The sequence below is a fragment of the Falco biarmicus genome, chromosome 11, assembly GCF_023638135.1.
Source record: "Falco biarmicus isolate bFalBia1 chromosome 11, bFalBia1.pri, whole genome shotgun sequence".
Lineage (NCBI taxonomy): Eukaryota > Metazoa > Chordata > Aves > Falconiformes > Falconidae > Falco > Falco biarmicus.
Window position 1 is genome coordinate 13,923,733 of NC_079298.1, and position 26,633 is coordinate 13,950,365.

The 26,633-nt window shown below is 63.9% G+C and overlaps 1 protein-coding gene across 1 annotated transcript; it reads left to right on the forward strand.

Annotated features, from left to right (window-relative positions):
• The first annotated feature begins 4,188 nt into the window (after positions 1-4,188).
• On the forward strand, positions 4,189-26,526 carry PTCH2 (patched 2). Its single transcript, XM_056356330.1, is given in 27 exon segments — positions 4,189-4,258; positions 4,261-4,409; positions 4,411-4,512; positions 4,829-5,021; positions 15,041-15,230; positions 15,353-15,422; positions 15,655-15,746; positions 17,712-17,907; positions 18,008-18,129; positions 18,492-18,639; positions 18,868-18,999; positions 19,077-19,232; positions 19,356-19,448; positions 19,537-19,662; positions 19,742-19,860; positions 19,982-20,387; positions 20,472-20,784; positions 21,057-21,199; positions 21,289-21,469; positions 22,005-22,288; positions 22,843-22,980; positions 23,130-23,272; positions 23,545-23,644; positions 24,205-24,252; positions 24,254-24,439; positions 24,609-25,022; positions 25,140-26,526. Coding segments are annotated over 26 exon segments (4,314 nt in total). The 3' UTR covers positions 25,140-26,526.
• Positions 26,527-26,633: the final 107 nt, after the last annotated feature.

Genomic DNA, 26,633 nt, shown 5'->3' on the forward strand with positions numbered 1-26,633 from the left:
ACGGCCGGTGTCACCACGTCCACATGCTATTGTGCACTGTGGCCTTGCGGGGCTTAGGCGTTTTTTAAGCTCTGTAAACACCACGGGATGCGCCCCCCCCCCGCCCCCCGCGACTGCCGGGGATGCCGTCCTACCCTCCGGCCCCTCCCCAGCCCCGTTTGTCTGCTCGCTGCAGGCCCCCCCCAAATCCCAGGGCTGGGATGGGTCTGTCCGTGTCCCCTCGGTGCACCTGCCCCCAGGACCAAACCACTGGGGGCTGAGGAAGAGCCCGGACCCCCAGGTCCTGCTGGCGGTGCTGGGACACGGGCTTGCTGGACATGTCCCCTGTGCCGTGTCCCATGGAGAACTACCACAGGTGGGATGTGACGGGACCCCGCTGCTCCCTGCAGGGCTTTCCCTCACCTCGGAGATGGGGCTTTAGCCCTTCCCTGCTCTCTCCACCGTGTCTGGGGGGACCAGGTGGACTCTGACTTGGGGACCAGCCAAGAGAAGATCCCCCCACCTTCACCCTCCCGCTGTTGGGGAGGTGCAGGGAAACCGAGGCACGGTGCAGCACAGAGAGACGCATGGAGGTTTTAAGGGACGTGAAAGCCCCATCTCTAACCCCCTCCGGTGGGATGCTGCCTCCCTTCTCCATCCCTTGGGACACACCCGGTGCTGGCTGGGGGCAGCAACGGGACAGGGGACACCCTGACCCCACTGGTCGGCCCGGGAGCCCCCCCCCCCCCCGCCCCCCCGCCGGGTCCCTGGGAGCCTGCGGCTGGCCCGGGGCCGCGGCCGGGGGGCTGTGCCGGTGCCCCCGTGGGCACCGTCTGGTTTCCAACTACCGACCGGCCGGCGCTGGCTCCCGGTGGAGGAGCTGCGGCGGCGGCGGCTCACAGGGCGCCGCGGCCCCGTCCCGGCCCCGCCAAGCCCCGCTGCCTCCCCCGGCCGCGGGGCGCTGGGGCTGCATCGCGGCTGTGCCCAGCCCGGCTCCGCGCCCCGGCCCCCGCCCGCCGCCCGGGGGTGCCGCTGCCCGCCCAGCCCGCTGTCCCGGGCCGTCCGTCCCCGGGGAGCGCCCGGCCCGCCGCGCCGCGGCTCCTGCCCGCAGGGGTTTTCTCAGCCCCGTTGCTCGACGGGGTGGGCCGTGCGGTACGGGGACAGGGTGGGCTCCCCGGGACAGGGCGGGCTCCCCGGCCACGCCATCCCCTCTCCGGGTGCTCGGTGGGTGCGGTGCCCCGCGCTCCCCGGCTCCTGCCACATCCCGCCGGCTCATCCCGGCATCTCCCCGCGGCAGGGGCGAGGGTGGGCAGGGACCCCCGGGTGGCCCCGGGCATAGGGCAAAGCCCCGGCTCCCGCCTCGCACCCGTGGCTCTCGCAGCCGCCGGTACCGCAGAGACACTGCGCAGGGTGAGGGCTGCGCGGAGCCATTTGCCTTTAATTGAATTTATTTGTTACAACCCCAAACAATGTAAAGCAGGCTTCTCCCAGGCTCCAGCTGCCTGCCTGCCCATTAAAATACCATCTAGAACAGCAAATCCCCCCTCCCGCTTTGATATAAACCAGCCGGTCAGCAAGAAGCAGCAAGCGAAGTCTCCCTGCGCACGAGCTGCTCCCCCACTCCCCAGCCCACTCCCCAAGGCCGGTGGCCCGCAGGGCTCCAAGTCCCCTCATGGGTGGCTCCGGGGGAAATAAGGATCCTACAGGGAGACCTAAAGCCCCCGGCTCAGAGCAGACCCTGTGTCTGGGAGCCCATCTCTGTGGCGTCAGGGCAGGGGCAGTCCTGCCCACAGGCGTTTTTCAGTTGGGTTTCAATCCCCGTTGGTGTGGCAGGATCTGGCACCGTTACTGGGGTTGTTACCCTCCCTGCAAAGCCGGGATCCCCACGCCAGCTGCCCTCCTGCCAAGCCCTGTGTCCTCTCGCTTGGGGTGCAAGTCACCATGCCAGCCTTGGCCAGGGCCACGCGGGTCCTGGGCAGGCAGCTGGTCCCTGGGGAGCATGGATGGTCCCGGGGGAGCATGGAGGCAGTAGGTGGGCAGTAGGACAGGGCTGCATGGCTCAAAGCAGGCAGGGGTGCAAGGGATGACCCCAGCACAGCCAGTCCTGCGTGATGCTCATGCGGTGCAGGAGCCCGGTGCCGGTGTGGGTGAGCCAGGACGGGTTCGGGGAAGCCAGTCCTGCAGCACCGGGAGCCCAGGTCCTGTGGAAACCCATGGGGCACCGGGATGGGGGAAATCTGGGAAATCCAGCTCAGCCCTGGGCCCCATCAGACACCAAGTGGGGTCTCCATTTGACCATCCCACAAATTTTCCAAGGACATGGATGGCATTTCCCTGTCTGCAGGGCACCGGTGGGAGAGCCCCTGGTGGAAACCAATGGTGACAGGTAGGAAGTGGATAGAGAACATAGCTCAGGGGAACCTGCGGTGCTGGGGAGGAGGATGACAACTTAAGTTTTTAAAAAGTCTGGTCATAAAAAGCAGCAGCTGCCCAGTGGTAGTGCGGGTCCACAGAGGAAGAGGAATGGTGGAGCTGTTAATAGCAATCAGGCAGCAGAAGTGCTGAATAGCCATTTCCCTTCTGTATTTGGGGACAGGCCAGATGCTACAGGCCTATCACAGGATGAGGGAGAAACCCTCTACGTGCCGCCAAGGCCCAGGAGAGCCCAGCGACAGCGGGTCAGGCAGGCGGGGGCTGTGGCCGGGGGGGTGCAGAGGAGCCGCCTGAGGAACAAGCAGAGTGTATTTATTGGGGGCTCCCCCATTCTTGGAGACACCAGGATGAGTATCACCACCGTTGCTCCAGGGGACCAGGGTGGGCAGCAGGCATGGGGACGCACACAGGGTGGGTGCTGTTCCACGTGGGTTTACCGACCTCCCTGGGTGCCCTCAGCAGCTCCTCAGGGCACCGTTCCCAGTGGGAGCAGCACCAGGTCTGTCCGATAAAGGCATGAGAAGGGAGTAAAAGGAGCAGAGAAATAATCCTAATTAAGCCACAAATTATTGGCGACAATTACCCCTTGCCCTTTTGCCTGCCCTCTGCCCCACCGATGGGGGTCTTGTGCCCCCCTGCCTCCATCCCTGGGGTGCAGGGCTTGCCTCTGCATGGCAGGGGATGGGGCAGCACTTGTGGGCACACCCAAAGAGTGGGGTGTCTCCCTGTCCCCACCATGGCCCTGGGGGAATGTCTGGCCCTTGGGGAGGGCAACTGGCATTTCAGGTGGGGGACACCCCGATTTTGGGGGGATGGTTTGTTTTTGGGAAAAGGCATCGGGGAGGGGGGGCGGGATACCTGGTGCTTTGGGGGAGGGCAACTGCCCCTTGAAGGAAGGATGCTCTTATTTTGGGGTGGCTATAGGAGAGATGCGCAGACTCTGGGAGGGGGCTGCCTATGCCTTGGGATGGCTATGGGGTGGCTGCTCAGCTCTTGGGAGGTGGGCGTAGGGGGATATTCTGCCCTTAGGAGGGCTGCCCATCCCTTGGGAAGTGGTTGTGGGAAGATGCCTGGCCCTGGAGGGGATACTGGCCCTTGGGGCAGCTACGAGGGGTCTGTCCAGCACTGGGTGGGGGTCTCTGAGGGGAGTGCCTGGACGAGGGAGGGTAGCTATGAGTGGGTGCCCATCCTCGGGGAGAGGCTATGGGGGGGACATCCTGCCCTTGGGGCCCCCTTGGGAGGGATGTCCATCCCTTGGGGCAGCTCCAGGGGGCTGCCTACCCTTGCGGGGTAGCTGTGGGAGAAGGATGTTCCTTCCTGGGGGTGGCAATGGGGGGGCTGCCCTGATTATGGGGTGCCCGTCCTTGGGGGACAGCTACGGGGGGCCCGCCTACCTTTAAGGGGAGTGCTTACAGGGGGATGCCCAGCCTTGAGGCTGGCTAGGGGGGGCTGCCCTGCTTGCGGGGTGCTCATCCTCGGGGGACAGCTACGGGGGGGCTGCCTACCCTCGGCGGGGGTGGCAGCGTGGGGGTGCCCCCCCCTGCGGTGCTGCTGGGCGGGGGGGGGGGGGGGGGGGGCGGACACCTGCCCATCCCTGGGGGTGTCTGTAGGGGGGCCGCCGGCGCGGGGCGCGGGGGGTGCCGTTGTCCGCGGGCGGGGCGGGACGCGCTCCCCCCCGCGGCGGGGCCGGGCCGGGCCGTGCGGGGCGGGGGGGCGGTAGGGGGTGCCGCCGTGTGTGGCCGCCGGCGGCGGGCGCGCCGTTGCCTAGCAGCGGCGATGGGCGCTGCCGCGGCGGCGGCGGCCAATGGGAGCGGCGGCGGCGGCGCGGCCCCGGCGCCCCCCGCCCCCGCCTCCCCTTTAGAGGCGCGGCGGGCGGCCGGCGGCACACAGCTCTCCGCACCGGCACCGCGCTGCACCGCCACCGGCCCCGCCACCGGCACCACCGGCCCCGCCGCGCGCATGGGGGCCGCCGCCGCTGCGCTCGGCCCCACATAACAGGGGGTGCCCAGCCCCGCCAGTCGCCCCGCCATGCCGGCCGAGCCCCCCCGCGCCGCGCCGCCGCCGCCGCTCCGCGCTGCCCGCCGCAAGCCGCTGCCCGAGGTAAGAGGCGAGCATCGCCCGCTCCCGCGGGGGGCTCCGAGCCGGGCTGGGGGGGCGCCGAGAGCGCGGAGGAGCCTGCGGGGGTGTGGGGCGGAGGGGGTGTGGGTACCCCCGTGTCCCCCGGCTCGGGCACCCGCTCTCTCCCCGGCCGGGGACCTCTGGCATCGCGGGTGCCGGAGGGGTCCCGGCGCCGCTCCGCAGCCCACGGAGAGCGGCCGCCGCGGGCGTCCCGCCGCGCAGCGGACTCCCCCCCACCCCTCCCCGGGCCAGGGGCTTCCTTCACCCGCTCCCGGTCTGATCCTCGCCCTCTCCCCAGGGCCGGGCCGTGGGCCAGAGGGCTCCGCTGTGGCTGCGGGCCCGCTTTCAGGCGCTGCTCTTCGCCCTGGGCTGCCGGATCCAGCGGCACTGCGGGAAGGTGCTCTTCGTGGGGCTGCTGGTGTTCGGGGCGCTGGCCGTGGGGCTGCGGGTGGCGTCCATCGAGACCGACATCGAGCACCTCTGGGTGGAAGGTAAGCGCGGCCCCGCGGGAGCAGCCCCCCGTGGGCACGGGGGCGCGGGCCGGCTCGCGGGCAGGTGACAGCGCGGGGCGGGGGGACGGTGCCGCCGGCGGGGCCGTGGCCGCCCGCGGCGCGAGGTCCCGTCCGCGCGGGTGCGTGGTGCCGTGTCGCGAAGGGACCCCCCACGCGTGTCCCGCCCGGGGGTCCCCGCCGCCGAGGTGCGGGCGCGTCCCCGCGCGTGCGGTGGGGCGGGTGCGTGGCGGCGGCGGGCGCGTGTCCCCGCGCGCGCGTGGGCACCCCCTTCCCCGCGGGCAGCGCCCCCGGGGGCGGCCGCAGCCCCGCAGCGCGGCGGGGCCGGTGCCGGTGCCGGCCGGGAGCCCTGCCCGGAGGGGACGCGGCGGCGGGCAGGGTCAGGCGGGAGCAAATCCCCGTTTCCGAGTGGAAGCGGCTGATCCCCCTCCTTTGTTATTAATAACTCCGGCGTGGATTTTCTCTCCCCTCTCCCTGCAGCTCTGCTTCCCGGCGCTGGGATTTACTTTCCCTGCGCTTCCCTCCTACTTTGGGGGTCCGGGGGAGGGGGGGGGGGCAGCGCCTCGCATGGCGCCCCCGCTCCCCATCCCTGCCAGGCGCGGGCCGGGGGGGCTCTGGCAGCCTGGGGTCCCCGGCGGGGTGCTGTGCAGGGGCAGATGTTGCTCAGCGGAGGGGTGTCAGCCATCTTTGTGCGGGAGCGCTGCCTCCTCCCCCACGCCCCGCTCCCTGTGTGGTCCTCAGCTACTCTTGGATTTGGTTCAACAATAGAAGCAACTTTGCTCTCCCACCCCCTTTTTTTTTTATTAAAAAAAAAAAAAAAGCCCTGCTCTCACACAGATGCATGCACGCACCCCTGCCCAGGAATGCCTGGCTCTCCCACCTGCTCCCCACTCCTGAGGAGTGTTCGTGTGTGTTGTGTCCCGTCCCCCCATCTTGTCTCCATCACCCCTTTCCTCTGCAACACGTAGCAGAGAAATCCAGTGATACCTCCTGGTCCGGCCGGCGCCTAAGTGGTGGCTGCTGGAGGAGGGACGTGCTTCTTCCGTGGTTCCTTTGCTCCGGGTCGCGGCTCCAGCTCCATTGGATTTTTATTGTGCTTTTGGGGTTGCAAGGAGTCTGTGTTTTGTGCAACCACGGCCGGAGCCAGGGAAGCGGCTGTGGTTGTTCCTGTTGGGGGGGGGGGAATGGGACTTGCAACGCATCAGGGTGGAGAGTAGGGTGGGGATGTGGCTGAGCCTGGGGATGGCTGGAAGTGCCCAGAAACCCAGCTTTTCTTGCGCGCATGCTTTGCGCCCCACCATGCTTCCCTGCCTGTGTGGGTACAGCCAGGAGGGACTGTGCCTGCTCTTGGGGCACATTTCCCCTGCACTGTGGTATGGGTGTCAGGGGGCCTCTCTGAGGAGCCGCCTCTTTCTCATGACTGGGGCACCTTTGGAGCTGGATTTTTTTATTATTATTTATTTATTTTTACACCATAGTGAAAAACTGCTAACCCTGGGGTGTCCTATCCCTTCCTGGGCAGTGGGTGCGCTTGGGTCGGCACACAGCTCCTGCCCTGGATTTGTAGTGCTTGGGGTGGGGGTGGTGTGCAGTGCTGGGGGTGCTCTGTGGGGTGCTGCTCGGGACCCCTCTTGGTCTTCCTGGGAGGGCTCTTCCTCCAGGAGTGTGCATTTGGGGCAGACCCTTCCGTGCCTTGCTCCTGGGTGGCACGGCCCCAGCGTGCTCAGGGAGGCTGTCCTCAGGCATTGGCACTACGTGCGACCACCAAGGATGATGTGGCTGGTGTGGCTGTAGTCCTGCAGGGTCCCTGATGGGCATGCGTGAGCCAGGGTGTGGAAGAAAGGTTTGCAGTGGCTCTTTCAGTCTTGTGTATCAGCTGTGGGACTGCTTCCCTTCCCCATAACATCTATGGGTCCTTGCCTCTCTGCTGGCCTCGGTGTCTGCCTTTTCTGGTGTGATCAAAGCATCCCCTGGTGTCCTCAGGTGTAGCCAGCCCTTCCTGATCTCTGGACCCTGTCCTGCTGGTGTGGAGATGTGCATTACTGGGAGGCAGGAGGGCTTGGGCTGCCCCTGGGGAGCGGAACACAATTTCCCAGACTGTGTGGCTGGATCCTGAGCACTTTAAACTGCATCGGGATTTTCTCAGCCACTGCTTCTTCCCATCCCTGGGTGTGCAGGGGCAGATGTTGCTCAGGCTCCCTCTGCAGCAAGCCTGACATTTCTGTGCCAGGTCAAGGCAGTGCTGCTGGTGCCCCATCAGCCTGGCCCCAAAGCTTTGAGATCCCCAGAGTGCCAGGTGATCCCAGCTCCTTGCCTCTCTGCATATGTAAGGAGATGTTTGCAGGAGCAGGGTCTGTCCCAGCCCCGAGGCAGCACCGTGGGGTGTCTTGAGGGGCAGGGTGTGTGTGCAGGGAGTCCTGGTCCCATTGTCCTAGGCCAGCAGGTTCCAGCTCAGAGGCAGGGTGGTTGAGGGTCCAGGAAGCCTCTGATGACGCCCTGCAACGGTCTGTACCTGATCACCTGCCTCTGCCTAGCCAGGCCGAGGGATGTGGGTTGGTGATGTTCCAACACAAACCACCTCACCCAGGTGAGGTCCCAACCCCATGGGAGTGGAGCGTGACCCTGTACCAGGCTGCCCCTGCTGGCTCAGCCCCCTGGGAGCTGGTGGGCAAGGGAGGGACGGGAGCTGCTTTCCATGGAGGCACCCACCCCAACGCCACCCCAAAAGGGGGACAGGGTGGGCAGCCCTGCTTTGGCCCCATGGCTGGGGTCAGCGTTGGGGCCATGCTGGTGGCATGTCCCCCTGAGCCTGGGCTGTGACCCTGGCTGCCATGGGAAAGCACAAACTCCCATGTCCCAGTTTGGGGGTGTAATCCTCAGCCTTGCAGACTGGGGGCTGGCTGGGGAGTGCTTGTGGTCTCCTGGGGTTGTGCCTGACCCACATCCCTGTTAGGGAGATGGAAGGAGACTGTGTCACCCCATAAATTGGACTCGACTGTGGAAATGTTCAATTAGGCTCCTCCGAAGCAATTAGCCACTCGGAGGCTTTGAAATCCTGGCTAGCGGCGAGTGTTGAGTTACCTCTAGACACCTGGCAGCTGTTCCCGGCTCTCCCAGGGAGTCTGTAGGGCCAAGGGGCCGGGGTGGCGAGCTCCGGGCAGGCAGAGCCCTGGGTGGTGAATGGGTCTGCCTGATTTATAGTGCTGAGGGCTGGTTCAAAGGAAGGCCGGGTTAATTCCTAACCGGAACAGCCGAGCACCCCGCGCAGCCGTTGCACTCTCAAAGAGCTGCCGAGTCTCCTCGGAGAAGACCCTGTCCCTTTCCTGGAGGGGGTCAGGGACACCCCGAATATGCTGGTGGGATGAAATGGGCTGTGTGGTATGGGGGGTGAGGGGAATTTGCTGCCTTGTTCCCAACTTGGGGCATGAAGCCAAGACACCCCCAATCCCCTTGGCAATAGCTTTTGCCTTTCCTTGACCTCTGCAACAGGACTTGGCACAGGGCACCCCCTCCCCAGCACCCAGGGCAGGGTTGGGGCGCAGCCTGGGGCTCCCCTTGTGGCAGGGGCAAGCAGGAGAAGGGACCCTGGCTGGCTCCGTCTTTGCAGAGATAGGGGTGTCAGGGATGGGATAGGCACAACAGAAAGCCAAGGATGGGGATTGAACGCCCTCCCCACCCTGCCTGCGTCCTGGGGAGACCATCTGTGTGGCCATTCTTCCCAGCCCCTGTCCCCATGGTGCCTGGTGGGACCCACGGAGTGGGGTGTGTGTGGGGCAGCAGTTGTGGAGGGGAGTGGGGTACTGTGGCCATTCCTGGGTGGGCATGGAGAGAGGTGGGTGGTCTCGTTGCTACTGGCAGGTGGGTTTTGTGGGCGAGATGTTGGCGTGGGGGGCAGAGAAAGGAGCAGGCGAAGCCAGGGTGCAGGGCAGGGGGGCTACGTGGGGCTGGTGCCAGCAGCGTGGGGGCTCTAACGGCAGCTTGCCCTTGCAGCTGGGGCAGTGAGATGCCCACTGGGATCTGGCCTCGTGCCCGAGGGATGGCTTCTGGGCTGCCATGTCCCCACTCCATCCCCAGATGGGCATCCTGTGGGGATGGGGTCCCCACTTCTCTTGGGGCATGGTGACACAGGTATCAACCCATGGGGACAGAAGGGGCAGCCCAGGCTCCCTGAGCCCCCCTCCTGCCTGGCCTGATGAGATTTTTCCTTTGGGACCCTGCAGTCCTCTCTGTTTGCAGGGTCTGGGTATCCTTGGGGACCCTGTGATTCCATCCTTGGGGGCTCAGGGGAGTGAGGGGCAGCTGGGGTGCTGCTGCCATGAAGTGCCGAGGTCCCTGTTATCCCAAAAACCTGCCTGCCTGGCTCTGCAGTCTGCTCTAAAGCACATTCTCCCTCCCAGCCCCAGCTGGCTCTGGAAGGACCTTTCTTCTTGGGGGGGCTCACCCAGAAGCCCCCCACCCGCCCAAGTATGAGGTGCAGGCAGTTTGCCTTCATGTATCTTTGGGAGGCGAGTGCAAAAACCTCTTGCTTTTCCTTTTTCCCTTCCTTGACAGCTCAGTCAGCTTTTTCAGGCTGGAAAATTTTGCTAATTAACCCAAAGAGACTGGGAGACTCTTTACAGATGGCTGTGGCTTATCTGCCCCTATCCATTTTGCTTTGCTTTTCAACTTATATGTTGTTTTTTTTGTATTTCCTAGAAAGTGGGGATTTTGTGTTTTGGTGGGGGTTTTGTGTGTGTGTGTGTTTTTTGTTTTTTTTTTTTAACTTAGACATATCCATGGACTTAGGGAGGGGGGCTCTTTTTTTGCGTTTTAAATGTTATTTGGCGGCTGGGAGGGGGCAGCGCCAGGGCCCGAGAAGAGGGTTTTATTATCTGCCTCTCCCTCGGGCCTGGAAAAGTGGTCTGAGTTCAAAAAATTCATTTCTTGCCTGAATGAAGCCAGCAATGTGGAAAAATTTCACCATTCAGAGGGGGATGAATGTATGTTTCAACCACACATTAAGTGACATTAGCAAGCAGTGGAGTGCCTAATGTGGCCATTTTTCACAGCAGCCAACAGAGGGGGTGATTAGCATAATTAGTACAGGCAGCCCTATACATATGGAAATGGCAAATGCCTAAATGCCAACACCAGTGGAAATTTATGTCAATGCTGACAGGAGTCTTAGCGGTGAATAGTTCCCAACTGAATCCCCTCTCCCCCCCTTTTTTTTCCCCCCCTCTTTTTCGGGGGTTGCGCTGTCCCCTCGGTGCCGGCCGGGGCGGTGCGAGCCCCCGGCTGCCCCCCTCCCTGCGCTGGGAACCGCCACCCCCGCGATTTGGGGTAATAAAGACATTAATTTAGCTTTGCTGTTAAACAAAAGGGGTTTGGCTGTGGAGCTGGCCCCAAACGGGCCCTTTCAGCCCCTCTGCTGCTGGCTTTTTAAAGGCAGCCCCCTCTTCTGCCACCCCTCTTGACTTAGCCGGGTGGTGGGAGCCCCTTTGGTGGGGCTGGGTTTGGTGGGAGCTGGAGGCACTGGGCCAGCAGCGAGCCCTCAGTCATCCTTCGCGCTTCTGGGGACACCCATCTGCCACCCACCTACCCCCACCCCCCCCTCCCCTTCCCCGGGGCCGGCCCTGCGCCGTGGGGTGAATGGGGCCGGGAGGACTTGTTTTGACAGGACGGGGCTGCGGGGCTTTTGGCGAGGCTGGTGGTAGCGGCCAGGACAGGTAAAAATGGCTCTTTCAGCGTGCCCTGGGCGAGACTTCCTCCGGAGCAGCATGGGTCCTTTCACTGCCTCCCTAATCCAGCTAATCCGCCCCACAACACTTTGAAGGTGGCCTCTGGCTTGCGCGCTGCTCAGCACGGGGAAGCGGCCAGCCGAGGGATGCTCGGGGCGGTGCCTTGGGACCCCCTCCTGTTGAGATGCAGGAGGGTATACGGGATGCAGGATGGTGCTGGCATCTCCCCAGTGCCCCGGGATGCAGGATGGTGCTGGCATCTCCCCGATGCCCCTGGGAGCTTTAATCGCCCAGGAGTGGGCATATCTGCCAGTGGGATGCACTTGGTCTGTGCTGTGGGATGGCTTGACAGTCCAGTGTGTGCCCCTTGTTGTGGTGGTGGGGTGCTGCAGAAGGGGGGATCCCTGTGGGGGATGGCTTTTTCCAGGGGATCTCAGCATGACCTTCCCCCCCCCTCCCAGCTGTGGACTTGAGTCGGGGTTTCTAGCCCTGGCATTGGGATGTTGTGGTGTGGAAAAGGGGCAGCTCCCCAGGGAACACCACCACCCCCTTACTGCCCACAGCTTTTCACTTGCTAGGGGACATGGCTGGAGCTGGTTCAGGGTTGCAGGATACCCTGTGGACCAGCTGAATCTGGGACTTGCCACATCCCATAGCCCTGTTACACCAGGCAGGAGGACAGGGCCTGATTATTTTTAATTTTTTAGAGGCCAGGTGAGGATGTTTACCCAGGCATGCTCCCTCCCAGGTCACCCAAGCACTGGTGACAGCTGCTGGCAGTGCCTGGGTCCCATCTGCAGAGCAGTGGTACTGCTGTTGACCACAGCCTCCACCTGCCCTGGGGATACAGAGTGGTCCTTGCAACAGGATGCATCTGCTAGGAGGGACACTGGTGCCTCTCCATGGCCCCCAATACCTCTCATGGCCCTCCTTTGCCCTTGCCAGGCAGGGAGGGCTTGGTGTGGGGCTGGCAGCCTGCCCTGACCCACTGCCCTCCCTGTGTCACCCGGGCATGCTGCCCCGGTGTGCTCAGCCTGCTGCCCCCCACCTGTGGGAGCTTGGAGACAGGGCTCTTGTGGGGTTTGCCCCCCTCCTGCCCTGGCTGAGCATGGTGGAATGTCAGGGTGGCTGTGTGGTGGTGACCCCTGTGCTGGGGGGCTTGCAGCTGCACTGGGGCAGCAGGACCTGGCATGGGCTGCTCTGACCCCAAACCCTCTGAGCTGGAGCGGGGGGTGCTGTCTGCCCCGGGGAGATGTGGGGTGAGCTTGGATCAGATCCCTTCCTATGCAAGGGGGAAATGCAGGGGCTAGGGCTCCGTCTTGGCTAGGAGCAGCAGCAACCCTGTCCCTCCCCCACCCCAGCCTGGGGCTGGGCGGGGGGTGGGGGCACGCTGGCGCTGGGCAGCGGGTGAAGCAGCCCTGGCACCCACCAGGACAACCAAGGGCACAAGCTGGTCCCACTGGGTGAGGGTGAGCTGGTTGCAGCGCCGGGGCTGTGGCTGTGGGTCCTGTGCCAGAAGGGTTTGGGGAGTGGTGGCGGGGGGTGGGGGGGTGGCTCAGGCAGGGTGGCCGGGAAGGGGGCAGGGAGGCTCCCGCCCTGCTCTGTAATTTTGTGGCGGATGCTGCAATTACGGGGAGTGCTCCCCCGGCATGGCCGGGGGGGGGGGGGGGAAGCTGCACACACAGCTGCCCTTGCTGCCAGGGTCCCCATCCCCACCCTGGCACCCATGCCTTCCCCACTGGGGCACGGTGGGAGCCTGCTCTGCACGCTGGCTGTTTGGCCTGTGGGTGGGCTGGGGTCTTATCCACCCTCTAGCCCACACGGTTGTGGGACTGCACCCCATGACCCCCCAGCCAGTGGTACCCAGAAGTGGTACCCACCCCTGGGAGGATGCTCACGCAAGGCACTGCTGCCTCCAGGGACTGTCCTGCCCCCAGTCCCCACTGTGGTGTTTTGGGGGGCATGGGGGTCAGTTTGCCCAGTGGGGGGGTCCGGGGGGGGTGAAGCCAAACCGCGCCGGGGAGCAGAGTGGGCTGTTAATAAGCAGGACCGGAGCGCCTGATTGGAACCAGAGGGCCCTTTGCATGAAAAAGCCAAGGGCTCCCTTTGTTAATTGGAATTAAAAAAAAAAAAAAAAATTACATACAGTTCCTCATTAACGTACTCATTGTTGGTATTGGGGTGCCCCCCCCAGCCCCTTCCCTGGGCTGGGGGGCTGCGTGCAGCGTGGGGTGTCTCGCCCCGCTCCCAGGCTGGCCGGCCGGCGGGTGCGCACCCGTTTGAAGTGTCCTTGGCAGCCCTGTGTGTGCTGCCTTGTCTTTTCATGTTGCTCTTTGGTTAATTAGGGTGTTGGAATTTGAGGCTTCCTCATGGCCTTTGAAGCTTGCTGACGGCTTGCAGTGCCCTGTTCCAAATTAACACTAATTACAAGGGACGGCTTTTTATTTTCTCTTCCCCCCCCCCCCCCCTTTAATTTTTTGAGGGGCTCCCCCCAGCCCCTCCCTCCATGCTTGCAGATGTGTGGCTCCTCCTGTGGCCGTGCTGGGTGGAGATGCCCGTGGGGTGCAGCAGGATGTGTCCCCCTGGGAGCGGTGGCGATGCTGAGCACCCTCCCATCGCTGTGTCCCACCACCCACCCGGGTTCCGCGTGGGTGGCGCAGCTGAGATCAGAGCAGCTCGGTACACCTCCTGCCTGACCTCCCAGCCTGCCAGGAAGGGGATGGGGTGTCCCATTCCCTCCCACTGTGACACCCACCCTCCCTGTGTCCTCGTCCCCTCGCCCCAGGCGCTGCCATCCCCTCTGACACACACACAAAGGCCGTGGCAGTGTCGTTCCCCCCCCCCCCCCCCCCCCCCTTCCCAGCCCTGGCACAACCTCCACCCCAACTGGCATCTGATGGACACCAGCTGCTCCCCAGCCCAGCCAGGAACAATAAAGACGCTTCCCCTCCCGGTTCCCAAAAAGCAGGGGGGAAAAAAAAAAAAAAAGCCAAAAAAACACCAAACCATATAATAAGTCATTAAAAGGGAAGATTCTGCTCCTTATTTGTGGTCTCGCTCCGGCCTCCTCGGCGCTGGCAGGGGGCCAGGCCCGCCGGGGCCCCCGCCTCTTGCTGAGGGAGCATCCCGGTGCGGATGAATCCTGACACCCCCCACCACCGCTTCCCCAGCACCCGGGGCTGGGCAGGAGCCAGCCTTCCCCTTGCCAGCAGCACTGCCTTGGGATGTGCCCCGATGCCAGGCACCCTGGGGTGTCCCTGGTGGGTGGTGCTGGGGTGGGGGCTACATGCAGCATCCCTTGCCCTGGGCAGGGACTTGGGAGCAGGGTGGCTGGGTGTTGCACTTGGTGTCTCGAGATCGGCTTCCCACCCTCCTCGGGGGGGGTGTCTGTCCCCCTTTGCTGTGCCAGGAGGGATGGGAGCCCCTCGTTCAGCGGGGATGGGGCTGGCTGTCCCTGCGATGGCGCTCTGCCGTGCAAAAGGCCACACAGGGTTTGATCTCGGCCCTGCTGCGCTGGCCGGGAGGGGATTTCTCTTCTGCGCTGAGGTGGCTGCAAATGGAGTTGGCGGCTTCTCCCGGAAACCTTGGCCCTGCCGCGCTACACTGGGAGCCTTCCTGCTGCCATTGGGGATGGCTCCCAGCGCCTCGGTGAGAGGAGAGGGGTCCTACGGAGTTCCCCAGTGCTGTGCCCCTCCCCTGTCCCCAAACCCCTCATAGGGCACTCTGCACTGTTGGGGACTTGGGGGTGTCCACCCCTCCCCACAGCCAAAACGCTGCCCACCCTGGGGTGCCAGGGAGTAGCTTGGCAGGGATGGGGAGCGGTGTCCCCAGTTCTGCTTGCTGCATCAGGAGCTGGTTGTATTGGGCATCTGCAGCACACGCCACAGCACACAGGTGGGAGCAGGGCAGGATGTGTCCCATCTGCTTCATCAGCTGTCGGTCTGCAGGGTTCTTCCAGGGAAAGTAAAGCCAGTGGGCCTCTCTGGGGCTGGAAATGCCTGTGCTGGTGGGAGGGGGGTGCCTGGTCCGGTGTGGGCTGGGGTGCTCCTTGCTTGGGTGCGCTGGGTGCAAGTGCCCAGAGGATGCAGCTGTTGCAGAACCCCATTGCAAGAAGCGCGCCCCCCCCGCTCCGATCCAGATTCATGGGGCACCATCTGATGCTGTGGGGCCTTGATCCAGCCCATCCCCTTCCCTGGGCATCCTGATGGGCAGGACAGGGTGGTGTAACGGGGGCTCTACCAGCCTTCGCACAGACAGGGCACATTGTGGTCCCCTCCGCAGCGGGCAGCCGGGTGAGCCAGGAGCTGCGCTACACCAAGGAGAAGCTGGGTGAGGAGTCTGTCTACACCTCCCAGATGTTGATCCAGACCCCGAAGAGGGAGGGGGAGAACATCCTGACGCAGGAGGCCCTGCAGCTCCACCTCGAGGCGGCCCTGGCCGCCAGCAAAGTCCAAGTCTCGCTGTACGGAAAGTGAGTCCGACTCCGGACAGGGTGGGATGGGGACCCCCGCTGTGTCCTGCATGTCCCCCCACCCTTTGCTGTGTCTCCTGTGGGATGATGCTCATCCTCATCTCCTCCTCCTGCCTTTCCAGATCGTGGGATTTGAACAAGATCTGCTACAAGTCGGGTGTCCCCATCATTGAGAATGGCATGATCGAGAGGGTGAGTGCTGGGCACGGTGTGGCCCCCAGGGAGTCCCCCCACAGGCAGTCGGTCCCTCAACAAATGGGCAGGTGGGCCATGGTGGGAATGGGGCTTGCCAGCCCCAGGCGCTGCAATGGCACGGCCAGCTCCGTGCGGGAGGGCACAGGTCTGGGCAGCCCAGCAGGGCTGGGAGGGAGCAGGGAGGGCCTGATCCATCCCTGCTGACCCCTCGCATCTCCTCCTCCCACAGATGATAGAGAAGCTGTTCCCCTGCGTGATCCTGACGCCCCTGGACTGCTTCTGGGAAGGTGCCAAGCTGCAGGGAGGCTCAGCCTACCTCCCGTGAGTGCAGGGGGCTGTGCTGGGGTGTGGGGGGCCACGGATGGGAGCAGGGACCGGGGGCGCACTGCCGAGGGGCTGTGCTTGACGTTCCTATGCAGCTTGGCCCAGCCACCCCAAGGTCCCTCGGTGCTGCTGCTTGTCCTGCTGGGCCCTGGGATGGTCCCATCACCATCACTCGTCCTGATGGGTCAACACCTTGGAGACAGGTCCCTGGCCTCATCCGCCTGGCTTCGGTGGCACTGGCAGGGCTGCACGGCCGCAGGGGTTCTGCAGCCCCTGGGTAGGAGCTGCCCATCCCGGCTGTTCCACACTGCACACCAGGGACGGGGACACAGGGGCCGAGGCTGTGCCGCAGGCAGGTCCGGGGGGCTGCTCCCTGCCCCCAGCGCTTTGTGGGTGCCACGGGTAGCGAGGAGGCACCCAAGCTCCTGAGCTGTGCCCAGGGACACACAGGGCACAGAGTCCCCGGAGTGGGTGGTGGGTGACTCCCATCCAGCTCCCCACACCGCAGTGGTGGAGCTGGGGACCCGGGCTGGGCAGGGGGAGCCTCCCCCCCACACACATTCCTTCTGTTTACGCGTGTGTTCGTCCGGGAGAGCCGGGGAGGCTTGTGCATTGTCAGCAAACGCAGCCCTGTGCTTTCTCATGCTAATGCTGCTCTGAAAGCTGCCCCTTGCCAAACAGATGAAATAGTGGCCTTATTCAGGCTGCTGCTGGATGGGAGGAGGGGGAAGGGGCCGCAGCATCCCCAGCCAGGACTGGGGGACTGGCTTTGCCCCCCCAAGATCTCAGGTTCCCCCCAGCCCAGCCGGGGGAGCAGCCAGGAGCCGGAGCGAGCAGCGCCAGGGTGGCCACGTCCAGCAGGATGCTGGTGGCATCATCTGCCCGGGTGGGCAGCATCCTGGTGCTGGAGTATGTGGCAGGCAGGGTGGCACCCGCAGTAGCGGTGGGACTCATCTCTCCTCGCAGCCGGCCGAGCGGGTGCCCAGGTGGGCACCCCGGCTGAGCACCAGCCAGCCCATGGGGACTCGTCCCCCTTTTTAACGCCTAGGGGTGAGCGGGGCGGGAGCTGGGAGAACAAAGAGCAGCAATCTATGGAAAGACAAAAGGATTTGCCCTGGCTCAGTGAAGCAAGCGAAAGCAGATAAAAGGGGCTCTCTTTGGAAGCAGCAGCAGCTCCGGTTGGTATGTGGGAATCTCGAGCGGCCGGCTCCGGCCCAGCCAGCCTTCATGAATTATTAGGCTGCATTTCTCCCCAGAGCCCACACTTGCTTGGGGCTTTTTCTTCCCCTCTTTGGAGCGCTGGGCTGGGTTATTGGCTTTTTTGTGTGTCCTTTCTGTCTTAAAAAAGAAGCCGAGTGAGGCTGGGAGCTGCCCCCCAGCACCCCAGACTGGGATGGAGGGAGCAGAGCATCCACAGGCAATGGAAAAGCTTCTTTTCCCTGTTACCCAAGTCCCACGGGGTCCCACTGGACCTCCAAGGACCTGGTCTGTGCCTGGCTCTCAGCACCATCCTGAGCCTCCGGAGCCTTTGCTGAGCCCCAAAACCTCCAGCCTGAGGCGAGATGGCAGGAGGGGCTGGAAGGGATACCTGGAGCCCCCTTGCCTGCCTGCTCCCCTCTATCAAGATGTTAGCCTGCGGGCAGTAATCGGCCTGACTGCTTGCACAAAGCGGGGCCAGGCAGCGGGGCCAGCTCCCCCCGCTTTGTCCCAGCCTAACAGGATCAGGCACGCTACTTGACTCGGGGCAGTGTTGACTCGGCACGGCTTGCTGCGCTGTGCAGGGCACGGGGGATGCCGCAGGTGGCCCCCGGAGGGGGTAGGGGATGCACTGGGAACTGATGCTGCTCCTCTGCATCCTTGTACCCTGCCTTCAAGGGTACCCATGGGATGAGATGGCAGTGGTGGTGGTATCACGTGTAGGTTTTGGCATGCCTCGTCACCCCAGTCCTGCTCTCTCCCCAGGGGCCGCCCGGACATCCAGTGGAGCAACCTGGACCCTCTGCAGCTGATGGAGGAGCTGGGGCAGTTCACATCCCTGGAAGGCTTCAAAGAGCTGCTAGACAAGGCAGAGGTGGGGCAGGCTTACATGGAGCGGCCCTGCCTGGATCCCCAGGACCCCCAGTGCCCCCCGAGTGCCCCCAACAAGCAGAGTCAGCAGGTGGGTCACAGCCCGTGGGGACCAGGGGGTGTGTGGGAGCTCGCTGCTTTCCTGCCTGCCCCACAGTCCTGCATCCCTGACACCTCCCTTTTACCCACAGAGCCCTGACATCCCAGCCGAGCTTTCGGGGGGCTGCCATGGCTTCTCCCGGAAGTTCATGCGCTGGCAGCAGGAGCTGATTTTAGGTGGCACGACCAAAGACTCCCAGGGCAAGCTGCTACGGTGAGAGCCACTGTGGTGTGGGTACCCCAGGCATGGCACAGGGGCCCAGCTGTAGCACTCACCCCTCGGACAGTTTGGGGCAGGATTCCCTTGTCCTCTTCCTTATCTGGTGCCCATGGGAACCTGCCCTGGCTGCAAGAGGGGCTGTGGGGCTGTCTGGGAGGTAGTGTGAGGCTGGCTAGTGTATGGGGCTGGCAAGCAGGGCATTGCTTCAGAGCAAGGTGGGGGATGGAGGGAGGGATGCCTGAATCCTCTCCTGGGTGTCCGCAGTGGGGCTGGGAGCCGTGGGGTGGGGGACGGACCCATTCCTGCATCCCGGGGCACTGCAGCCGGTCCCAGCGAGATGCATGCCTGTCCCCCAGCGCCGAGGCCCTGCAGACCATGTTCCTCCTCATGAGCCCTCGGCAGCTCTTTGAGCACTTCAAAGATGACTACGAAATCCATGACATCAGCTGGAGCGAGGAGAAGGCGGGAGCCATCCTGGAGGCCTGGCAGAGGAAATTCGTGGAGGTGGGCACCGGGAACAGCCCCTGCATGGGGCTGGGCGGGGATGAACCTGTATGTGGCATACCCCCACACGCAGGTTTTCATGTGGCCATGAGTCCTGGCACCATTCTCTTGTAGTCTGGTGGGTCCCATGGGACCGTTGGTGGTGGTGGTGATACCCTGGGTGGCTTGGGAAGGGGTGTACCAGGGAGTGTGGGAGGTGACTCCTCTAACGGGGTGCACCTCTGGCAGCTGGCACAGAACTCCATCCCGCCCAATGCCACGCAGAGCGTCCATGCTTTCTCCACCACCACGCTCAACGACATCATGAAGTCCTTCTCCGACGTCAGCGCCATCCGGGTGGCTGGGGGCTACCTCCTCATGGTGTGTGTGCACCCACCCCACCCCCCACACCCCCTCTGTCCCCTCCCCATCCCCACTAACCCGCTGTGCTCTTCCAGCTGGCCTATGCCTGTGTCACCATGCTGCGGTGGGACTGCTCCAAGTCCCAAGGGGCTGTTGGCCTGGCTGGGGTCCTGCTTGTGGCTCTGTCAGTGGCCTCTGGCCTGGGGCTTTGCTCACTGCTGGGCATCTCCTTCAATGCAGCCACCACCCAGGTATGTGCTGGGGGAAAAGCTGGGTACTGCAGGGCTGGTGGGACCCTGGGGGCTGCAGGATGGTCAGTCCCCTCCCAGGTGGTGGCCATGTGCCCTCCACTGACACCGGCTGCTCTCTGGCAGGTCCTGCCCTTCCTGGCCCTTGGCATCGGTGTGGATGACATGTTCCTCTTGGCTCATGCCTTCACCGAGACCAGCCAGCACATTCCCTTCAAGGCGAGTGCCCAGCCCTGCCTGGGGGCTCCCTGGCCCCCTCCCACCTCCCTGTGGCCCCTCTTATCACCCCCTCCCTCTGTCCCTGCAGGAGCGGACGGGCGAGTGCTTGAAGCGCACGGGGACCAGCGTGGCTCTCACCTCTGTCAGCAACATGATCGCTTTCTTCATGGCAGCCCTGGTGCCCATCCCTGCCCTGCGTGCCTTCTCCCTCCAGGTAGGGCCAGGGTCCCTGTCCACGGGGAGCAGGAAGGGATGGCCAGACCCCACTCTGACATGTCCCCCTGTGCCCGCAGGCTGCAGTGGTTGTGGTGTTCAATTTCGCCATGGTGCTGTTTGTCTTTCCTGCTATCCTGAGCCTGGACCTCCACCGCCGGGAGAAACGCCGGCTTGACATCCTCTGCTGCTTCTACAGGTACCAGTGCCAGGCTGACGGGGATGGGGCTGACCCCGTGGGTCCCCCCCGAACGGGGTGACTGCTCCTCTCCCTCAACATCTTCTCATCCTTTTCTCTCTCCTTTCCTCTTTCCCCACAGCCCTTGCTCCTCGCGGGTCATCCAGATCCAACCCCAGGAGCTTGCCGATGCTAATGACAACCATGCCTGCCACCCGTCCCCTTATGGGCACCCCGGTGTGGCCACCAGCACCCAGATTACCACCACTGTGCAAGCCTTCACCCGGTGTGACCCCTCAGGCCACCATGTCGTCACCGTCCTGCCACCCACCTCCCAGGTGTGCACCTCGCCCGCCGTCCTCCTGCCCCCCACCGACCCCCTGGGCTCGCAGGTCTTCACCCCGTCCAGCTCCACCCGGGACCTACTGGCCCAGCTGGATGAAGCCAAGGGTGGGAGGGAGTGTGTCCCCCTGCCCTTCTGCCGCTGGAGCCTGGCTGACTTTGCCCGGGAGAAGTACGCCCCGCTCCTCCTGCGGACCCGGACCAAGGTGAGGAGGGGAAAGTCCTGGCAATGCCACCCAAAGTGGGCCGGTGGCACAGGACCCTGCCTGACCCCCCTGCTGTCCCCACAGGCGGTGGTGGTGGTGCTCTTCCTGGCGCTGCTGGGGCTGAGCCTCTACGGCACCACCATGGTGCACGATGGGCTCTATCTGACGGACATCGTGCCACGGGACACCAAGGCGCATGCCTTCATCTCAGCCCAGTTCAAGTACTTCTCCTTCTACAACATGTTCATCGTCACCAAGGGTGGCTTCCACTACCCAGGTGCCCAAGCCGCCCTGCTCAGCCTGCACCAGGCCTTCAGCACCGTCAAGTATGTGGTGCGGGAGGGCAACCGTGACCTGCCCAAGATGTGGCTCCATTACTTCCAGGACTGGCTGCGAGGTAAGGGATGTCCCTCTTTGCCATGACATCACCTGCCCAGGGACCCCCCCCGCAGCCTGCATACTCCCCACTGGCCTGGGAATGCCTTCCCTCGTGTGTGGCACCCCGGGGAGAGTGGTCCCATGGTGTCCCCAGGGTGCCCAACAATGCCAAGCTGAGCCCTGGGGTTTCTTCATGCCCATCCTGCTGGCACCATGCTCCCCAGGGCACACGGCATGCGGTGTGGGGTGGTGTGCCCCAAGGCATGCTCACCCCCCACAATGTGTCCCCAGGGCTCCAGGCCACCTTCGACAGGGACTGGCAAGCTGGGCGCATCACCCATGACAGCTACCGCAACGGTTCTGAGGATGGGGCGCTGGCATACAAGCTCCTAATCCAGACTGGCAACAAGAAGGAGCCCTTCAACTTCAACCAGGTGCGTGGGGACGGGGCTGGGGCAACTGGGCTGGGGGCAACTCTGTGCCCACCGCCCAGCTCATACCCACTCTGACTCTCTCCCCATAGCTGACCACCCGGCGGCTGGTGGATGAGAATGGCATCATCCCCCCTGACACCTTCTACATCTGCCTGACGGTGTGGGCCAGCAATGACCCTCTGGGCTTCGCTGCCTCCCAGGCCAACTTCTACCCCCCGCCGCCGGAGTGGATCCATGACAAGTACGACACCACGGGCGAGAACCTGCGAAGTGAGTGACGCGATGGCCCCTTCCTGCCCCCTGGCATCCTCCTCCAGAGGACCCCGCTCCCTGCACCTCTCTTGACCTGCAAGCATCCCCCCCGAGAGAAATCCCCCACATCCCTCATCCCGTCAGCGTCTTCTGGTAGAGAAACTGCCTTGCTTCCCCGTGCCCCATGCTTGTCCCCTGCACTCCACACCCTGAGCACCCCACTGTGCCCTTAGCACGCAGCAGCACACGCTGCTCCAGCCCATGAATATCTCACCGCAAAGAAGCCCCTCCACTCTGTTTTCCCTCTGCCCCACAAACCTCCCTGCACAAACTCTGCCCCTGCAGAGAACCCCCTGTTTCCCGTTACCCCCTACCTCACAAGCATCCTGCTGGCAGAGAAATCTTCTCCTTTTTGCCCCCAGCCTGCTCCCCACACGCTGCCCAGCCCTGTGGTGCCCAGACAGCACTCAGGCTGGTGTGGCTGAGGTGCCCCCATGCTGCCTGCGCTCCTGTGCTGCCTGTACCCTCATACTGCCCGTGCTCTCCTCCCTAGTCCCAGCAGCCCAGCCCCTGGAGTTCGCCCAGTTCCCTTTCTACCTGAGCGGGCTGCGTCGCACAGCTGACTTTGTGGAGGCGATCGAGAGCGTGCGGGCCATCTGCCGGGAGGCTGCCCAGCGCCACGGGGTACTGAGCTACCCCAGCGGCTACCCCTTCCTCTTCTGGGAGCAGTACATTGGCCTGCGCCACTGGTTCCTGCTGGCCATCAGCATCCTGCTGGCCTGTACCTTCCTCGTCTGTGCCCTGCTGCTGCTCAACCCCTGGACGGCCGGCATCATCGTGAGTACGCACCCTGATGCATGGGGACGGGGCAGGCAGCTGGCCATGCTGCCCTCTTGGTGCATGGGGACAGGAACATACAGCCCTGCTCCCATCCTGCTGGGTGGTCCTGGGCACCTGCTTTGTGGGGATGGGGTGCTGGGGTGGCCAGGGGCACCCTGGGTGGAAGGGACACCCGTATGGAGGTGGCAGTGGGTGGGACACACCCGTATGGAAAGATCAGGGGCATCGCTGATGAAGGGAACATATGGAGGGGACAGGAGTCTGGGGATATCCATGCAGAGGAGGTTGAAGGGAATACCCATACGGAGGTGACGGTGTGTAGGGGACCCGTATGGAGGGATCAGGGACACCCCTTATGAAAGGAACATGTAGTGAGCATGGAGGGTGAGGGCCACCCCCAAAAATGGGACAGAGGGACAGCCTGAACAGAGGGAAAAGGGGTAATGGGGTGAGGCTGCCCTATATGGAGGGGTAGGATGGGGCATGACAAGTGGAGGGACAGAGGGGACAGCTGGTCAGAGCCACCCCTCACTGACCCCCCCTTGCCCCAGGTCTCCATCCTGGCCATGATGGCAGTGGAGCTGTTTGGCATCATGGGGCTGATGGGCATCAAGCTAAGCGCCATCCCTGTGGTCATCCTCATCGCCTCAGTGGGCATCGGTGTAGAGTTCACTGTCCATGTGGCCCTGGTAAGCACAGGCAGACCCCCTGCCCAGCCTTAGGGCACCCCAGTTCCCACTCCCTGGCACTCTCATCCCCTTGGCCATGTGCCGATGAGTGGCCACGTCATGGATGGCTCATGGGGATAAGCCCCGCGTCACATCCCCATCCCATGCAGGGCTTCCTGACAGCTGTGGGGAGCAAGAACGTGCGCTCAGCTGCAGCACTGGAGCACACCTTTGCCCCCGTGATGGATGGTGCTGTCTCCACACTCCTGGGCGTCCTCATGTTGGCTGGCTCAGAGTTTGACTTCATCATGAGGTGAGCACTGGGCCTGGCGTAAACCAGCCACTTGCTGCACCCCAAAAGCTTTGGTAGCGGAGGCTGCTGAGCATGGCAGCCCCCCTGGCTGGTGGGGGGGAGGTGGGGCAGCTGGCGAGAATGTGTTTTCCTGGGCACATCCACCCCGTCTTGCATGGAGGCTGGGGAGACATGGAGGGGCTGGAGTGTGTGGTGTGGGAAGCTGTGTCTGGGGTGGGACGGGGTTCCTGATGGCTGTGCCTGCTTACCCTCTCTGCCTGTGGCCCACCCAGGTACTTCTTTGCGGTGCTCACCATCCTGACGCTGCTGGGGCTGCTGAATGGGCTGGTGCTACTGCCAGTCCTGCTCTCTGTCATTGGGCCACCCCCTGAGGTACAAGACCCCCCTCCCATCTCTCCCTGTCCCTCCTCAACTCTGTACCCATGTCTCTTCATCCCCCATTGCCCCTCACCCTGTCCCCCTTTCACCCTATACCCACCCTTGCCTTATCCAGTCCAACCTTCCTCATACCCATCTCAGCCCATCCCTCACCCTGTACCATCCCTGCTTTACCCCATCCTGTCTCTACCGCATATCCAACTTGCCCCATACCTGCTTGACCCCATTCCTCACCCCACACTCGACTCCCCCCATCCCTCCCTGACCAATTTGACCCCACGCTTGCTTCACCCTGTATCTCCCTCACCCCACACAGCCCTCACCCCATCCTTGCATCACCCCATGCTCCCTGCTGCCCCCACACTTCTCCATCCCTCTATTCCATATTCTATTCTCCATCCCTCCATCTACTTCCCTATTCCATATTCTATTCTCCATCCCTCCATCCACTTCCCTATTCCATATTCTATTCTCCATCCCTCTATTCCATATTCTATTCTCCATCCCTCCATCCACTTCCCTAGTCCCTCTGACGCTGTCCCCTCTCTCTCCAGGCATCCCCGGCTGATAACGTCCCCCGCCTGCCCCCACCAGAGCCGGTGCCCCCCATGCCTGGGCCCTGGGGGGCTGTATGTCCGGCGTGCCCCAGCATGGCCTGCCACCTTCCCTGACCCCTCGGACGCAGATAGCATGGGACCAGGCAGCCCCCGGGGGCCGTTCATTGTGCCCCCAGCCCCGGCACACATCTTGTTGGAGGCCGGCAAGGACCCCAGCTTCCCTCGCATCACCGTGAGTGTCTCTGCCCACCATGGCATCACCAGCTGCCTGGCATCCCCTGGGAGAGGGTCATGGATAAAACTGGGAATGGGGGCTCGTGGGTGCCCTGTGATGCTGCTGGGGTTGCCAAAGGGATGCTCATCGTGGCTGGGGGCCCTCATGCTCCATGTCCCCCCTCCAGGTGCTGAAACCCTACAAGGACAGCCCAGAGGTCCAGGGGAAGAAGGAGGCTCCCGGCCCACAGCCCGCACCGCCCCTGCCCTTCGGGGAGCCGTGCCCCACACCACCCCGAGATTACCCACAGCCCTGCGCACCGGGCGCCCGGCCAGCCCCCGCCACAGCCCTGCCCTCCTACAGCACCCACCTGCAGGGTCCTGCCGGCAGTTACACCACCGTCACTGCCACTGCTTCGGTGACGGTGGCCCTGCACCCCACACTGCCTGGCTCCTACCCCAACTTTGGCCCCGAGGGCTTTGCTGGTGGCGAGCGGGACTGCCTGGAGGAGCCCAGTGTACCCAGCACCAGTGGCACTGCTGGGCCTGACACCTTCGAGATGCAGAGCATGGGACGCAGCGGGGCAGGCACCCGGCGCTAGGTGAGCTTGGGGGCACAGGCACCCTGCCCCGGGGCTTCTGCGTGGCGGCGTGGGGGTGCAGGGTGGGTTTGGAGGGACCCAGCTGACCGCCCCTCCCCCCATTCTCTCACCCCACAGGTTGCTGGCTCCTGGGCAGAGCATCTCCCCAGCGCCCAGCAGGCACAGGAGGGTGCAGAGCAGGGTCGCCCACATCGTGCTGCTAATCGCCGGAGCGGCGGTGCCCCCCCGGTCTCGGCCGAGGGGGACTGGCACCCCTACACCTGCCCCAAAGGGGCTCAGCAGGGCAGGCTGGCACTTCTATGCAAGCTGTGTGCAGGCCACCCTGTGCCTGCACGTCCCTTAGCGGGGGCTGTGCCAATGGTGCTGTGTCCCCTCACCCAGGGTGTGGGGTTTCCCTGCCCCGGGCTTGTTGCCCCCCCCCCTCCCCCTCCCCGAAATGGAAGCACTAACCCCTCCTACCCCCCCCCAATCTGTTTCTGGAGCTGCTGGCAAGGCGGGCTTGGTGCCCTACCAGCTCCCCCACTGCGGGGTCTCTGCCTGCTCCCCATCACCTCCTCCTGGGACCCCCAACCCGGGCCACAAGCTGGGGTGCTCCAGTAGGGTGCCCTGATGCCCCCCATCCTGATAAGGGGGCAGCCCCAGAGCCAGCTGTGCCCTGGGGTGCCATGGGCAAGGCCTGGGGCGGGCACCCCCCACCTTTATTTATTGCAAAGGGAAACTATCTATAGAGAGATATATATTTTTAAGCTTATTTTAAAAGATTTATTTCTTCAGCCTACAGCCCCGCCCAGCTGCCCGGGGTGCAGGCAGGGAGGGGGCAGCCCCTTTGCCGGTACGGGGCTGCCCACCGGAGGCAGCGGGAGCCCAGGGTAGGGGCACACACCTGGTCCATGCCCCGGCTCCACGGGGTGCTGGGCGGCCACGGGCAGCTCACCCCTCTCCGGTGTGCGGCTCCGTGCCTCAGTTTCCCCACTGGCAAACACGGGAGGGCTGGAGATCAGGGATGTGCCGCGGCGGAGCCAGGGAGCCTGCGGTTTCCACCACACGGGCAGGGTTTTGCGGGGGGGTTTGTGTGTGTGTCCTTGGGGTGGTCCTTGCTGTCCCCGCACGTCAGGGCTGTCCCCAGGCCAGCCTCTGTCCCTGTCCCCAGCCCCATCCCGGGCACCGTCTGCACCGTTACCCAGCACTTTAACTCCAGCGGTGTTTGCTGTGCCCACGGCCCCAGCCCCCCCGGCCCCCAGACACTGCCACTGAGCTGGGGTGGCCCTGGGGACCCCGTCCCCGTGCCAGGCGTGGGCACGGCGGGCAGCTCCCCCCCCCCAACACGCCATCTAAGTTATTTATATCAAAGAGAGCAAAGGTTTATTTTTGTAGTTTGTACAGGCGGTAGTGGGGACCGAAGGTTTATTTTTAAAGAGTAAATATATATATTATATATAAATTACCTGCCGTGTCTAGCCCTTTCTTCTGGGGGGCAGAGGTGGCGGGGGGGGAGGGATGCTTGAGACAGACCCTGCTGTGTGCACACATGCAATGGGATGTGCAAACGTGCAAGGAGGGGCGCACGGTGTGGAGTGGGGTGTGTGGCACGGGGAGGGGGGGCTGTCAGCC